At 40.6% G+C, this 16,856-nt stretch overlaps 1 protein-coding gene and 1 long non-coding RNA gene across 2 annotated transcripts in view; one reads left to right on the forward strand and one right to left on the reverse strand.

Annotated features, from left to right (window-relative positions):
• The window catches only part of CCDC34 (coiled-coil domain containing 34), a 54,743-nt gene that overhangs the window by 16,277 nt on the left and 21,610 nt on the right, over nucleotides 1–16,856 (forward strand). Inside the window, exon 3 of the mRNA XM_004263936.4 lies at nucleotides 9,691–9,798. Within this exon, the coding sequence (XP_004263984.2) occupies nucleotides 9,691–9,798 (108 nt within the window). The remainder of the gene's footprint in view (nucleotides 1–9,690; nucleotides 9,799–16,856) is intronic.
• On the reverse strand, nucleotides 9,772–12,667 carry LOC117197513 (uncharacterized). Its single transcript, XR_004478164.2, has 3 exons — nucleotides 12,528–12,667; nucleotides 10,551–10,687; nucleotides 9,772–10,103 (listed from the first exon to the last, which is right to left on the reverse strand). It is a non-coding gene; the product is annotated as an uncharacterized LOC117197513 (long non-coding RNA).

The raw sequence follows: 16,856 nt of genomic DNA on the forward strand, positions 1-16,856 counted from the left end.
GGAAAAGGGGAAAAAATAGTAAATCTTGCTCTCAAAGTTCACCTCCTCAATTTGGGATGATTCGTTGTCTATTCATGTATTCCACAGATGCAGGGTATATCAAGTTGATTGTGGAGCTTTAATCCGGTGCTTCTGAGGCTGCTGGGAGAGATTTCCCTTTCTCTTCTTTGTTCTCATAGCTCCTGGGGCTCAGCTTTGGATTTGGCCCCGCCTCTCTGTGTAGGTCGCGGGAGGGCATTTGTTCTTCGCTCAGACAGGATGGGGTTAAAGGAGCAGCTGCTTCGGGGACTCTGGCTCACTCAGGCCGGGGGTAGGGAGGGATGCGGATGCAGTGCGAGCCTGCGGCGGCACAGGCCAGCAGGACGTTGCACCAGCCTGAGGCACGCCATGCGTTTTCCCGGGGAAGTTGTCCCTGGATCCCGGGACCCTGGCAATGGCGGGCTGCACAGGCTCCCTGGAGGGGAGGTGTGGATAGTGACCTGTGCTCACATACAGGCTTCCTGGTGGCGGCAGCAGCAGCCTTAGTGTCTCATGCCTTTCTCTGTTGTCCGCGCTGTTAGCCGTGGCTCGCGCCCGTCTCTGGAGCTCCTTTAAGCAGCGCTCTTAATCCCCTCTTCTTGTGCACCAGGAAACAAAGAGGGAAGAAAAAGTCTCTTGCCTCTTCGGCAGGTCCAGACTTTTCCCCGGACTCCCTCCCGACTAGCCATGGTTCACTGACCCCCTGCAGGCTGTGTTCACGCCGCCAACCCCAGTCCTCTCCCTGGGATCCGACTTCCGAAGCCCGAGCCTCAGTTCCCACCCCCGCCTGCCCCGGCGGGTGAGCAGACAAGCCTCTCGGGCTGGTGAGAGCCGTTTGGCACCGATCCTCTGTGTGGGAATCTCTCTGCTTTGCCCCCCGCACTCCTGTTGCTATGCTCTCCTCCGCGGCTCCGAAGCTTCCCCCTCCGCCACCCGCAGTCTACGCCCGTGAAGGGGCTTCCTAGTGTGTGGAAACTTTTCCTCCTTCACAGCTCCCTCCCACTGGTGCAGGTCCCGTCCCTATTCTTTTGTCTGTGTTTATTCTTTTTTCTTTTGCCCTACCCAGGTACGTGCGGAGTTTCTTGCCTTTTGGGAGGTCTGAGGTCTTCTGCCAGCATTCAGTAGGTGTTCTGTAGGAGTTGTTCCACATGTAGATGTATTTCTGGTGTATCTGTGGGGAGGAAGGTGATCTCCGCGTAGTACTCTTCCACCATTTTCCCGATCTCTCAAGATTCGGGAATTTTTAAATCACAGTTTCAGTTTCAGTACTTGTGATTGGTGTGTTCGTATTTTCTATTTCTTCTGGTTCAGTCCTGGAAAATTGTACCTTTCTAAGAGTTTGTCCATTTCTTCTAGGTTGTCCATTTATTGACATATAGTTGCTTATAGTAGTCTCTTATGGTCCTTTGTATTTCTGTAGTGTCAGTTGTAACTTCTCATTTTCATTTCTAATTTTATTAATTTCAGCCCTCCCTATTTTTCTTGATGAGTCTGGCTAATGGTTTATCAATTTTGTTTATCTTTTCAAAGAACCAGTTTTTATTTTCATTGATCTTTTCTATTTGTGTCTATTTCATTTATCTCTACTCTGGTCTTTATGATTTCTTTCCTTCTACTAACTTTGGGTTTTGTTTGTTCTTTCTCTAGTTGCTTTAGGTGTAAGGTTAGGTTGTTTATTTGAGATTTTCTTGTTTCCTGATGTAAATTTGTATTGACCTAAACTTTCCTCTTAGAACTGCGTTTGTTACATCTCAAAGCGTTCGGATCATTGTGTTTTCGTTTTTGTTTGTCTCTAAGTTTTTTTTTTTATTTCCTCTTTAATTTTTTCAGTGATCTATGTTTAGTAACATATTGCTTAGCCTCGACATGTTTGTGTTTTTTACACTTTTTTTCTTGCAGTTGATTTCTCATCTCATAGCATTGTGGTCAGAAAAGATGATTGGTATGTTTTCAGCTTTCTTAAATTTACCAAGGTTTGCTTTGTGGCCCAGCATGTGATCTGTCCTGGAGAATGTTCCATGTGCACTTGAGAAGAATATGTAGTCTGCTGCTCTCGATGGAATGTTCTATAAATATCAATTAAGTCTCTCTGGTCTAAAGTGTCATTTAAGGCCTGTGTTTCCTTACTGATTTTCTGTCTGGATGATCTGTTCAGTGATGTAAGTGGGATTTTAAAGTCCCCCACTATTGTGTTACTGTTGATTTCTCCTTTTATGCCTGTTACCAGTTGCCTTATATATTATGGTGCTCCTGTGTTGGGTGCATATATATTTACCATTGTGGATTGATCCCTTGATCATTATGTAGTGTCCTTGTCTCTTGTAACAGTCTTTATCTTAAAGTCTATTTTGTCTGATATGAGTTTTGCTACTACAGCTTTCTTTTGATTTCCGTTTGCATGGAATACCTTTTTCGATCCCCTCACTTTTAGTATGTGTCCCTAGATCTGAAGTGGGTCTCTTGTAGACAGCACATATATGGGTCTTGTTTTTGTATGCGTTCAGCCAGTCTGTATCTTTTGGTTGGAGCATTTAGTTCATCTACATTTAATGTAATTGTCGATATGTATGTTCTTCTTGCCATCTTGTTAATTGTTTAGGATTTGTTTTTGTAGGTTTTTTTCTTCCCTTTCTCTTTTGTTCTCCTCTCCTGATTTGATGACTATCTTTTGAGGTGTGTTTGGTTACTTTTTCTATTTTGCGTGTGTATCTATTGTAGATTTTTTGTTAGTGCTTCCCATGAGGCTTTGATATAGCATTCTGTATGTATACACAAGGTTTAAGTTGCTGGTCTCTTAATTTCAAATGCATTTCCAATATCTTGCATTTGTAATTTCTTCTCACGATTGCTGGTTTTGATATCATGTTTGTGTGTGGATATTTTCCTATCTTTACTGTATGTTTGCCTTTACCAGGGAGCTTTTTCATTTTGTAATTTTCTTCTTTCTAGTTGTGGCCTTTTTTTTTTGCCTAGAGAAGTTTCTTTTACATTTGTTGTAACACTGGTTTGGTGGTGCCGAATTCTTTTAGCTTTTGCTTGTCTGAAAAGTTTCTGATTTCTCCATTTAATCTGAATGAGAGCCTTGCTGGGTAGAGCATTCTTGGTTGTAGGTTTTTCCCTTTCATAACTTTAAACATATCATGCCACTCCCTTCTGGCCTGCAGAATTTCTGCTGAAAACTCAGTGGATAGCCTTAAGGGAGTTCCCTTGTATGTTATTTGTTGCTTTTCCCTTGCTGCTTTTAATATTCTCTCTTTATCTTTAATTTTTGTCATTTTGGTTACAGTGTGTCTTGGTATGTTCCTCTTTAGGTTCATCCTGTATGGGACACTGTGCTTCCTGGCCTTGGGTAACATTTTCCTTTCCCAGGTTAGGGAAGTTTTCAGCTATTATGTCTTTAAATATTTTCTCTGGCCCTTTCTCTCTCTCTTATCCTTCTGTCACCCCTATAATGCAAGTATTTATATGCTTGATGTTGTCCCAGATGTCTCTTATACTGTCCTCATTTCTTTTCATTCTGTTTTCTCTTCAGTGGCAGTGATTTCTACTACTCTGTCTTCCAGCTCACTGATCTGTTCTTCTGCCTCATTTAGTCTACTATTGATTCTTTCTAGGGTATTTTTCATTTCAGTTATTGTATTCATCTCTGTTTGGCTGTTCTTTATATTTTCTAACTCTTTGTTAAAAACTTCTAAGTTCTCGCTCTGGCATCCATTCTCCTCTCAAGTTCTTTCCTCATCTTTATGATCATTATTCTTAACTCTTTCTTGGGTAGATTGCCTATCTCCACTTCACTTTGTTCTTTTGGGGTTTTATCTTGTTCCTTCATCTGGAACATATTCATTTGCTGTCTGTGTTGGTATTTATATTTTTATGTATGTGGCAGGGTAGTTACCTTTCTCGACCTTGCAGAAGTAGTCTTCTATAGGAGACGTCCCATGTGTTCCAGCAGTGCACTCCTGTCTCGTCACCCAAGCTATATGCCTGCACGGGTCCTTCTGTTCTGGCAGGCTGACTGTGTGGGTGGTCTAGTAGGCTTGGTTGGCCACTAGTCTATTTGGTTGCCAGGCACTGTGTTGTGTGGATACTGCTGGCTGTTGTTCAGTGGGGCCTGGTCGTGAGGCAGCTTTTGCAGAACCTTAGGGGGTCCTGGGGGTAGAGCTGGCTCACTGGTGGCTGGAGTCAGGATCCTGAAGACTCTGGAGTGTTGCCCCCCTACTGGCAGGTGAAGCCAGATCCTGGGGTTAGGGCAGGACTACTGGCAGACAGAGCTGGGTCCTGGAGCCTGGCTTCAGGGCCCAGGGATACCAGAGCTTGTTTTAAATCTGGTGTTGGGGGGCTGGTTCCCGACACAGTTGGGTATGGGGTCCAGGGTGTCCCAAAGGTTACGTTAGCCTGCTAGTGGGCAGGGCCAGGGCCCAGGCGGTCCCAGGGTAGGGTCTGTCTGGCCTGCTGTTGCTGGACTCAGTGTGTGACCTGTGGTATTGTATTTTTCTTGCTTCTGGTCTGCCCCCTGGTGGATGAGGTGGTCCAGAGGCTTGTGCAGGCTTCCTGGTGGGAAGGGCCTGTGCCTGCCCACTCGTGGGTAGAGCTGGGTCTTGGCCCTCTGATGGGGAAAGCTGTGTTTAGGGCCTTGTCTGGAGGTGGCTGTTTGTTCAGGAAGTCTTTAGGCAGCCTGTCTGTTGGTAGGTGAGTCTGTGTCTCTGTTCAGTTAGTTTGGCTGGAGGCATCCCAGCACTGGCACCTACAGGGTTTTGGGTGGGTCCAGGTCTCGGTGATAGTGAGCCAAGATGGCAGCCTCCATCAGCTCACACAGCTGAATGCCCTCAAATGTGTCTGTCACCAGTATCCATGTCCCCAGGGTGAGTCGCAGCCACCTCATGCATCCCTAGGAGACTCTCCAAGACCAGTAGGTAGGTCTGACGCAGGCTCCTATCAAATTACTGCTTTTGCCCTGGGTCCCAGTATGCATAATATTTTGTATGCACCCTTTAAGTTTGAAATCTCTTTTCCCCCAATTCTGTGGGGCTCCTGCAGTTAAGACCCGCTGACCTTCAAAGCCAAATGCTCTGGGGACTTGTATTCCCAGTGCTGGACCCCAGGGCTGGGGAGCCTTACCTGGGGCTCAGAACTCTCATTCCTGTGGGAGAGCCTTTGCAGTGTATTTATTCTCTACTTTGTGGGTTGCCCACCCTTGGGGGTAATGTGAGTCTGTCCCTCCTACCTGTCATTGTGGTTCCTTCTTTATGTCTTTAGTGGTAGAAGATCTTTTCTGGTAGGTTCCAGTCTTTTTCATTGATTGTTATTCTGTAGATAGTTGTGATTTTTTTGTTGTGGTTGTGAGAGGAGGTGAGCTCAGGGTCTCTCTCCTCCATTGTCTTGGCCACTCTCTTTGGTCATAGTCTTCACATTTTCAGAATTAGTGTGTTGTTGAGACCCCAGACTCTTACTTCTTTTACTTCAACCTCAAGTTTTAACATTACTAATTCCATTATTTAGTAACTTTCAAAATATTTGTTCACAGTGAGAAATCTACTTTGCTTCATGTCACACACAAATGCATACATATATGTAATGCCTGCTTACATATGTATCTGAAATATCTTAATTTTGTGCAGAACCTGGTAATATTCTATTCTATTCTATTTTTTCTTTTCTTTCTTTTTTTAAAGGCTAGTCATAACCCAGACATTGGTTTTAGACTCACAGTTTGGAAAACACTGATCTAGTGAATCAGTGGTATTGTGGAGCTCACTTTATGGTATTTAGCTTCATCTCTAGCCTCACTAGAAGTCACTTGTTACACTAAGAAAAGGAGGGTCACTTCAAGTCATTTTTAGAGTCATCATTACCATAAAGTTAATTAAATTACACTAAATTATAAGGAACCCTGGGCTTTGGAGTAACATGGAACTAGGCTCAAATTCTAGTCTTGCTGTTCTAAATCTGTGATCTTGGAAAAGTTACTTAACTTCTCTGAGCCTCAGTCTCTTCATCTATAAGCCACATGTTAGAGAGGCGGTAGTAGAGAGGTTAAAAGCATAAGTTCTTGAGTCCTACGTCCTGGATTCAAAACTGAGGCCTTGGATCTTTAACCTCTCTGCCTGGATTATCAGTGAAAGCGGAGAATAACATTCACCTCATAGTGTTCTGGGGACTAAGTGAACAGCAGGATGTGGCCTAATACATAGGAAGCACTTAGTAAAAGTTAGTTGTTGTTACGTGTTAAAGGAGATGATAGTAACTACTAAAGATTTATTTTGAGAACAGATTAAAATAATGAATATAAAGTTCCTACCTCAATGATTAAGCAGGTAGCAGCGTATAATTGAATGATTTAAACCTTTTCACATATTTAGTAGTTGGACATTTCTTATATCTATGTCATTACTCAACTCTGAAGCAGTTAAAATATTTTAGCATGAGTCTTAACCATATCAGTTATGCCAGGGATATCATAACATATGGGTAAACTACTTACTTTGGTATAAACTTATTTTGAGCTCTTGCGGTATTCACATTTTTTTCATGCCTTTCCGTTTGTTTTATTTTCTAAGTCATGTTTTCCTTATTTTCTGTCCTTATTTACTGTATTCTCTAACTTATTTATAAATCATATCATTAAAAGCACAGATTTTTAACCACAAGGAACAATTCATCTCAGATCCCTATTAAAACATGAGAGCCAGAGAGTAGCTTTGCCAAGGTTTTTTCAGTTAGTGGCAAAGCTGGGAGTGGATCCTAGTTTTTTTGACTTCCAATTTAATAAGTGTTTTTTTCTACAATACCAAGATGCATTTTAGAAATAAAGGGGTCAGACTTAGCATTTAATTTTAAATTTACCCTGGCTTTCTTATATTCTTCCTTGAAATCTTGAAGGAAAATTTAAAGGTAATTGGGTCATTAAAAAGATCATCCCCCATCATAAATTTGATTTCAGCAACATTTAGATTTGTTTCAGATATCCCTGTAAGATTGAGTTAAAAATTATTTTAACTCATCAAAATTAGGCTTACAATTTTTTTTAAATTTGTAACTATGTTGAGGTGATAAAATGTGGTAAATATTGAACATTAGTATTGTGAAAAGCTACCATATTGGTTTTGTAGGGCATGTAAATTTTACTTAAATTTTTATTATTTAAAAAAATTCTTTAGCAGACTACCTTAAATTCTCTATGGCCTTTGGCTAATTTTAATTTTTAACATTTGCTTTAACATTTTAGTATCGTCTATTCTAAATTATAAAAATTATCTAATTTGTGAATAATTCAGGTGCTTTTTTTTTTTTCCACCATCATGCTTTGGCCTTTGATTCATTCATCAGCCCTTAATGAAGGAATAGGGCAGGATATAGAGTTGGTGGAACTCAGATATTGAGTTTTTCTAATTGTTACCTTTAGTGGTAAAACTTTCTTTGAAAGTCAGCAAAAGCTATTGAAATTAAAAATGCATGTTTAGGATCCTCTTTGGATTTTGGTTTTCTATAATCAAGTGTTTACGCTGTGGGAAGATATATAATTCTGTTGAAATTCAGTGGTGTACCAGAAGATGACATAGGGGCCTTGTGAGAGAAGACTCCAGCTGTGTCTGGAAGAGGCTGGCCTTAGTGGCAAAAAGATGGAGGCATTTAAGGTGGGAAATTCTGAGGGGAGCCAGCCTTGGAAGGGAGGGTTGTTTCTCAGAATGTGATGTATATTCTGAGGTTGCAAATCACTTGAACAGACATCCTGAGAGAGATTAAAGCACTGTTTGGGTCAGTGGTAGCATTTTCTAGGTACTTTTGACCCTTCCTTCATCTTTAACTCTTATGTCAGCATTAACTAAAATTTGTGAACCATAAAATAGGAATACAATGTCTGATTTTTTTTCTGACTTTTGAGTTTAATTATATGAAGAATTTTAAAGGGTACATAAATGTAACCAGTCCTATCTTTAGTTGTATATTTAAATAACTTTCTTGACGATCAAATTTAGGACTATTTTGGAAAATGTGGTTGTCAAGTCTATATCTAGTCTGTCATGCACATGCACATATTCCCCCTTGTTTCGTGACACTAGTCCAGACTTTTGTCCCCTTCCAACTCGTACAGTGGCAACCTCCTAGTCAGTCTCCCTCATGATATTTCTGATCCCTTCAAATGCAGTTTTCATCATTAAGAGTTTTAAATCTTTTGCCATGTATTCCTGCTTCATAGTGTTTAATTTACTCTGCCTGTCTCAAAAGACTTTTTTCCATCTAGTTAGTACCACAGTCTGACTTTCTAGTCACCTCCCCTCCCTGTTCTAGTCAAGCCATCTCCTCACTGTTCCTCTCATGGTGCTTGTTTTTTACTACCCTGAACCATACTCTTTCTCCTCTCATCTTCCCTTCCCTTTTCTGAGCTCTTATTCTACACAGTATCTCACAATGCAGCACTTCATTATTTTGTGTATACGGAATTAGATTACATCAGAGACTTCTGGAATTTCATCCCTGCATCTCAGTTCTTGCTATCTTTATAGTAAGTGCTCCATTAAAAAAAAAAAATTATTAAGTGAGTAATCAAGGGATAGCAGCTGCAGAGGTAATGAAGAGTCCTTTTAAAACCAAAATGGATATTTTACTTTGGGGGGATGGGGGGAGTATAGTGTTTAAAAGTTGGAAGACTCTGAATGAGTGAGGGAAGCTATTTCCGATGCAGCAGAATTCTAGGATGAGAGATCACGGAAGACAGGTATCCTTAGACCAGTTGTTCTCAAGTATACAAGATATGTTCTTGGTGTCAAGTTTTATCTTCATTTCATTTAACACACTGGAATTGTCTGAGAGTTGAAAAATTGTCTTTCTCACTGCCACCCATGCTGAGGTAGGTAGGTCCTTGGGAAAGGGAGGCATGGGGATGAGGTCCAGTGGAAGACATATAAAAGTATCCAATTTCTGGTATCTAAGGAGAGAGAAGAATAACCAGTAATTAGGGTAGTAGAGTCCTAGGAGTCTAGTTTGAACAGCATTCTCAACTAATGCAGTAATGTAACTGATGAGTGACAGAGTGGTGGCATTCAGCTTGTAGTTTTATTTGGCCATACTTTCCACATTCTTTCTCCTGAGGAAATGCCCAAACATGTAGATTCGAGTGACAGCAAGGCAGTTAAATAATCTAGGATATGAATGTGGTTTTGTTTTACACTCCAGCAGCTATAAAATCAGCAAAGAAAAATCTGGATCCTTTTTTTCCCTACATTTCTTCTTTGCTGTAACTCTGAATTAAAAGTTTAATTTAGGGATTATTTAATTCCTACCCTTTATTTTCATCAAGAATCTAGAAGCTTTTTATAACTGTAAAAAAGTTGCAATTTTCTTGAGCTTCTGCCAGTAGTGTACAGTGATGCCAAAATTTATGTGTGGGAAAGTTGATTTCAATGAGGGTAATTTAGCTGAAGTTTAGTCTAAGAAACTAGTGTTTTGCTGCCAAGCAATTATTTGCATTTCTAGAAAATGACTTACACTTTTTACCAATGCCTTCCTTTCATCATAGACTAGTTGCTTAAGTTAGTTATTGTCACTAATGGTATATTTTCTATAAAGGAAACTATATTCTTGTTTAATTTGGTTAACCTCAGACATTAAAAAAAATATGTGAGGTTGAGTACTTCTATTAAATGTTGCCTTTTGCTTGAATAAAATCCACAGGAATTAAATGAACAGCTAGAGAAAAAGAAAGAAGTGGAAGAACGTGAAAAGAGAAAGATAATTGCCGAAGAAAAGCACAAGGAATGGGTTCAGAAAAAGAATGAACAGGTAAGGAGAAAAAAGTGTGCACATATACTGACGTCTCCTTTGCAAAGTCTTTTTCCTGTTACTCCTTGTCATTACCTATGTTTTCTCATTTTCTCTTAGATTCTTTCTTCTCTAACCCGATTTTTTTTTTCTCCCCTCAGGGACATTTATCAAATCTTTTGCCCTTTGCTCTCTGCTTCTCTCCCTTCTCCCTCATGTGGCTTCCACTCGTATCTGACTGCAGGTAGTCATGAAGTTTGTATCTCCAGACCTGACCTCCCAGAGCCTTGCATTTTCATCTGTTAGGTTGGTAGGGACCTCTGGACCTGCAAATATAAAACAACCCATTTTTATCCATTTTCCTCTCATAGAACCATCATTCTGACTCCTTGATTTCTGATATTAGTACTACTATCATCTCAATCACCTAGGCATAATCAGAATTCTTTTGTTTCTAATCATCCTCGCCTTTCCTTTACAGTCACCACTCTCCTGTTTGTGATCTCTTCCTGTCAGGTCTTAGCACATTTTTCAACTTATTTATTGTTTATTTCCCCATACTGAAATGTAAGCCCCATAAGGGCAGGGATTTCTGCCTCTTGTTCAGTTATCCAGCAGCTAGATCAGTACCTGATGCTTAAAAATGCCACAAAATATGACTTCATCCTCTGTGTCCTTGCCAGACTAATCCCTCAGTTCAAAATATATCTTTCATGATTCCCCACTGTCCTCTGAATAACATTTGAACTGTTCTAGCCTGGCTGGTTAAATACCTTCTACTCTCTGCTCTCCGAGCCACATCTCCTTCCAACTGTGCTGCCCTTCATTCCATACTGTCAGCTTCTGACTGGCATCTTTGGGGAGCACACTCAGGATAAGCATGGCCCATCTTCTTGGAGTATTAGTGTTGCTGGAAAATTTTGAAAGGAAAAATGTTAGTTTTATGTTAAAGCAAGCATAGATATTTAATAGAGTAGAACATAAATTTTATATTATTTTTAAAATACACAGTAGATTTCAAAGAAATCTTGGGCTTTGGACTGTGTTCCCCCACCCCTAGGAATACATGTTCATGAGAAGTTTTGAGAACACTTCTGTGTCTCATTTCCTTTTTTTTAATATGGTATCTCTTCAGTATGGGATCTCATCACATTTTTCACCCTACCTTTCATTATCCAACTCAAAGTATTTCCTACATGAATCATTCGCTGATCACATGCTGGAAATTCTTTTCTTCTGAGTCCTTGTTTAATTTATATCACTTTATACAAAATACAATGCAGTATATGATATACTTTGTTGCTAGTTGTATTATGCACATGTCTTTACTTCCCTTGTAAGTAAGTTTTTTCTTTTTTTAATAAATTTATTTTTGGCTGCGTTGGGTCTTCGTTGCTGCGTGCAGGCTTTTCTTTAGTTGTGGCTCACAGGGGCTACTCTTTGTTGTGGTGCACAGGCTTCTCATTGCAGTGGCTTCTCTTGTTGTGGAGCACAGGCTCTAGGCGTGCAGGCTTCAGTAGTTGCAGCTCACGGAATCTAGAGCGCAGGCTCAGTAGTTGTGGCCCACGGGCTTAGTTGCTCCGTGGCATATGGGATCTTCCCGGACCAGGGCTCAAACCCATGTCCCCTGCATTGGCAGGTGGATTCTCAACCACTGCACCACCAGGGAAGCCCCCCTTGTAATTTTAAGACTCTTAAGGATAGGAGCTTTTTGGTTTTTTTGTTTTTTTTAAGTTATTTTCTATCCATTACAAGATCTAACTAACATAATGCTTTGTAATATAGTAAGCATTTGTTTTTGGAATAAATGAGTGAATGAATAAACGTATCATTTTCCTTTCAGTTTTAATACAGTCTTGTATTAGATCTCAAATTAGAAATGTAAAAAATATCTTGTCACTTTGTTTTCTGTTGTGATTTTTTTTACATTTAGAATGGTACTGCTTTTATTATTAATATCCAATTTTATGAATTCAGTCAAATGTTTAAGTTGTAAGACAAAAATTTTAAATTATTTCTAACTTTTGGGTCCTAACTATTATTGAATGCAGTGCCTAGTGGTATTAATAATAGTACCTAGTAAATAATTCCAGTAAATTGAAGATGACATAGCTTTCTTCATCCAAGTATTATAAGAAGGAAATTGGCTAGGCGTGTGTATGTTATAACCATAAATATATTTGTTCTTTACTTCAGAAGTAAATTATTTTTTTTAAGTTTGCTACATCCCATAATACAAGAAAGAGTTCTTTGTGAATAAATGCCAAAATCAAAATAAGCCTGTGTAACTACAACCAAGCTTTGAGTGATACTTTTTTGAAATATATAGCTAGAAAATAAAAGTTTTGCATGTACTGAATAGTATGCTCTCTCCTCTAAAAGCTTCTCTTATCTTCTGACTCCATTAAGCTCATTTTACCATGCTAATCAAACATAGTTGTTGTTTGTCTAAGAATGTAGAGATGATATATTCTCTGTTTTAATTAGTGGCAGTAGATCTAATCCAATTATTTGAGAAAAATTATTTCTTTCTTTTGAAGGGAAGTGGCTTGCCCTGACATAAATCACTAATTATGGAAAGCAAGATTCCATAAGGTTGAGAAGAGTTTAAAAATGAACCTTGAAAAATTTACTTATTCTGCAGAATTCCTGTGCATACTAAGGAATAATTGATCACTCTTGTTTTTTTTTTTTTTGTTTTGTGCCTTAAGAACTATCAGATTTCTTATTTCAGTCTTGGTTATACTTACCTCTATTTGTAAAGACTGCTCTTCTGGTTCTTCTCTTCCTGTCTGGCATCTAGCTTTTTTCTCCTCTGTTTACATTTCATGGTGTGTGGTCCTCTGCTGCTTCCAGCTTCATTCACATTTTAGATATATCTGTGGCATTATTTTCTCTAAGTCATTTTCACTGTGTTCTATCAAAAAATCAGACAAAAAGAATTTATGTATCCATTAGCAAAGCTAATTTCTTATATTGTGCTATAAATCGTTAAATCCTTTTCAAATAAATGGCTTATCTCATCTGGTACTCTGACATTTGTGTTGCCATGCTAATTCATTTTTTAGATTTGTTTTTTTACAGTGTATTACCACATATCTTGCAAAAGGGCATTTGCCTTCATTGTTTGAGAATTAAAAATAAATTTATTTTTAAACAGTTTTTTTAAACTATGGAACTGCTTTTTTAATGTAAAAAATTAATTCCAATCAGCAAAGTGTATGATTGATAACATTGTCATCAGTGCATCATTCATGCATTCAACACGTTTATCATGTGCCAGATACTGTTGAAGAAACCAAAATAGAAATTCAGAAACTTTGAGTAGTCAGTTGGTTTGTTAGTTTCCTTTAGTTTGAAGAAACAAAGGTTCTCTCAGGGCACCATCTTAAAAAAAAAAAAGATTTATTGTTATTCTCTGTGTGGTACAGCACTGCAGTGCCAGAAAATCTGAAGCCACTTAGTGGCTGGCTGCTCTCTCTCAGTACTTCTCTCTGAATGTCTGCTCTGGTCTCGTTTTGCTAACTAAAGGCATTCTATCCTCTCTTCTGTAGTTTAAATGCTGCAGAGGGCCTGTCTGTCTGATGTTTTAAAATCAACTTCATTGAGCAATAATTTACATACAATAAAACACACCCATTTTAAGTTTGATGAGGTTTGACAAGCTTATGTACCTGTGAAACCGGCATTACAGTCAAGGTAGAGAACATTTCCTTCACTCCAGATAGTTCCCTTGTGCTCCCTTGCATTCAGCCCCTGCTTCCCACCAACTAACCCCAGCTCCAAGGAAGGATAAGTCTGCTTTCTGTTCCTGTAGATTAGATTTGCCTTTTCTAGTATTTCCTATAGGTAGAATCATTCAATATATATTCCTTTGTGTCAAGCTTCTTCTGTTTTTAAAAATTGCCGATATTTCAGGTATTAAGATTGTTCTTTTTTATTGCTGAGTGATATTCTATTCTGTGGAATACCACAAGTTGTCTAACCATTCACTAGTTGATGGATAATTGGGTTGTTTCCAGTTTTGGGATATTATGAATAAAATTCTGTGACCACTTACGTACAAGTCTTTTTGTGGATACTTGTTTTCATTGCTCTTGGGTAAATGCCTAGGAACTGAATTCCTGGGTTGTATGGTAAGTGTGTGTTTAACTTTAAAAAATAGTTCAGCAATTTCTTATAAAGTGCTTGTGCCACTTCTACATTCCTACCACTATTGTCTGAGAGTTCCAAGTGCACCACATCCTTGCCAGATTCTCAGTCTTTTTAACGTTGTCATTCTATTAAGTGTGTAGTAGTTTATCATCGTTGTTTTAATTTCCATTTTCCTGAGATCTAATGGTATTTACCATCTTTTCATAAGCTTATTCTCTTTGTCTGCTAGGGCTGTCGTGACAAAATATTGAATACCACAGATTGAGTGGCTTAAACAACAGAAATTTATTTTCTTACAGTTCTGTAGGCTGACAGTCCAAAATGAAGGTATCTGGAAGGTTTGGTTTCTCTTGCAGCCTCTCTCTTTGGATTGCAGATGACTGCCTTCTCTCCATACCCTCACATGGCCTTTTCTGTGTACATGCCCATCCCTGATGTCTCCTCTTCCTCTTGTAAGGACACCAGTCCTTTTGGATTAGGGCCCCACCTTTATGAACTTGATTACCTCTTTAAAAGTCCTGTCTCAAAACACAGTTACAGGCTGGGGAATCAAGATGGTGGAGGAATAGGACAGGGAGCTCACCTACTCCCACAAAAACATTCAAAACACATCTGCAAGTGGAACGATTCACATAGAATATCTAATGAACGCCAGCAGAAGACCTCAAACTTCTGAAAGGACAAGAAAACCTCCAAGTAACTGGGTAGGACAAAAGGAAATAGAAAGGAATGGGGACGGGCCTGCACCACAGGGAGGGAGCTGTGAAGGAGAAAAGGTTCCCGCACCCTGGGAGTCCCTTCACTGGTGGGGGATCAGCCTGGATGGAGGCGGAGCTTCGGAGCCTAGGAGGAGAGCACAGCAACCAGTTTGCAGAAGGCAAAATGGAGAGTAACCTGCACAGAAGGTCGGCACCACCACCTTGCGTTCTCCAGCCTGAGATGCTCCTCTGTTGATGCGGGTGGGGACTGGGTGCTGAAGCTCAGGCCTCAGAGGTCAGACCCAGGGAAGGGACCAGGGTTGGTTGTTCAGAGACAGTCTGCAGAGGCTAGCTTGTGGCAACTGAGGGTGTACTCAGGAGAAGCTGGTGCCTGCCAGAAAAGTAAGGTGCCACTATTAGGGGCACATGAGGAGAGGGACAGGACCACCATAAGAGCTTCTTTCCCTGTAAGTGCTCCCAGGCAACGGGACACTGCCTACAGAAGCTCTGGGTGTGGGCTCAAGTCACCACTGCAATCATGGGCTCCATAGGCAGGCACGGGCCACCACTACGAGATCCACAAGAAGTTGCCAAGTGCTGCCCACACTGTCCGGGGAGCGCACAAGGGCTGCTGCACCTGCACACCCCATATCAAGGGGATAACAGCCAGCCCATGCTGAGGAAAGAGACAGCAAGCATCCAAACTAAAAGCAGCCCCTTGATTCTGGAAAAGATGGTGGAGTAGAAGGCCTTGAGCTCACCTCCTCTCATGAAAATACTATAATCACAACAAACTGCTGAACAACTATCAACAAAGAAGACTGGAACCTACCAAAAAAGATAGTTTACATTCAAAGACAAAGAAGAAGCCACAATGAGATGGTAGGAGGGCGCTTTCACAACATAATCAAATCCCATACCCGCCAGGTGGGCGACCCACAGACTGGAAAATAATTATATCACAGAGGTTCTCCCACAAGAGTGAAAGTCCTGAGCCCCACTTCAGCCTCCCCAGGCTGAGGGTCTGGCATCAGGAAGAGGAATCCCAGAGCACTTGGCTTTGAAGACCAGTGGGGCTTGAGTGCAGGAGGTCCACAGGACTGGGGGAAACAGAGACTCCACTCTTGGAGGGCACACACAAGGTTTCATGTACACTGGGACCCAGCACAAAGAAGTAATTCCATAGGAGCTTGGGCTGGACCTACCTATGAGTCTTGGAGGGTCTCCTGGGGAGGTTGAGATTGGCTCTGGATCACTATGGGGGGGGGCAAGGACACTGGTGGCAGAGGCCCCAGAGAATATTGATTGGCTTGAGCTCTCCCAGAGGTTGCCATTTTGGCATCAAGACCTGGCCCTACCCAGCAGCCTAGAGGCTCCAGTGCATGAATGCCTTAGGCCAAACAACCAGCAAGATAGGAACACAGCCCCACCCATCAGCAGACAGGCTGCCTAAAGCCATACTGAGCTTACAGCCACCTCTAAACACACCCTTTGACATGGTCTGCCCGCCAGAGGGACAAGACCCAGCTCCACACACCAGTGGGTAGGGACCAGTCCCACCAGGAAGCCTGCACAAGCCTCAGGACCAAACTCACCTACCAGAGGGCAGACACCAGAAGCAAGAGCTATGATCCTGCAGCCAGTGGAAAGAAGACCACAAACACAGAAAGCTAGACAAAATGAGATGGCAGAGAAATATGTTCCAGACAAAGGAACAAGATAAAAACCCACAAGAACAACTGAATCAAGTGGAGATAGGCAAACTACCTGAAAAAGAATTTAGAGTAATGATAGTAAAGATGATCCAAAATTTCTGAAAAGAATGGAGGCACAGATTGAGAAGATACAAATGATGTTTAACAAAGAGAAGATCTAAAGAATAAACAAACAGATGAACAATACAATAACTGGAATGAAAAATACACTAGAAGGAAGCAATAGCACAAGAATTGAGGCAGAAGAAAGAATAAGTGAGCTGGAAGACAGAATGTTGGAAATCACTGCTGCAGAACAGAATGAAGAAAAAAGAATGAAAAGAAATGAGGACAGTCTTGGAGACCTCTGTGACAACATTAAATGCATCAATATTAGCACTGTAGGGGTCCCAGAAGGAGAAGAGAGAAAAAGCCTGAGAAAATATTTGAAGAGATTATAGCTGAAAACGTCCTTAACATTAGAAAGGAAACACTCAAGTCTGGGAAGCACAGAGAGTCCCATACAAGATAA

Source organism: Orcinus orca, chromosome 8, assembly GCF_937001465.1.
Source record: "Orcinus orca chromosome 8, mOrcOrc1.1, whole genome shotgun sequence".
In the NCBI taxonomy this organism is placed as follows: Eukaryota; Metazoa; Chordata; class Mammalia; order Artiodactyla; family Delphinidae; genus Orcinus; species Orcinus orca.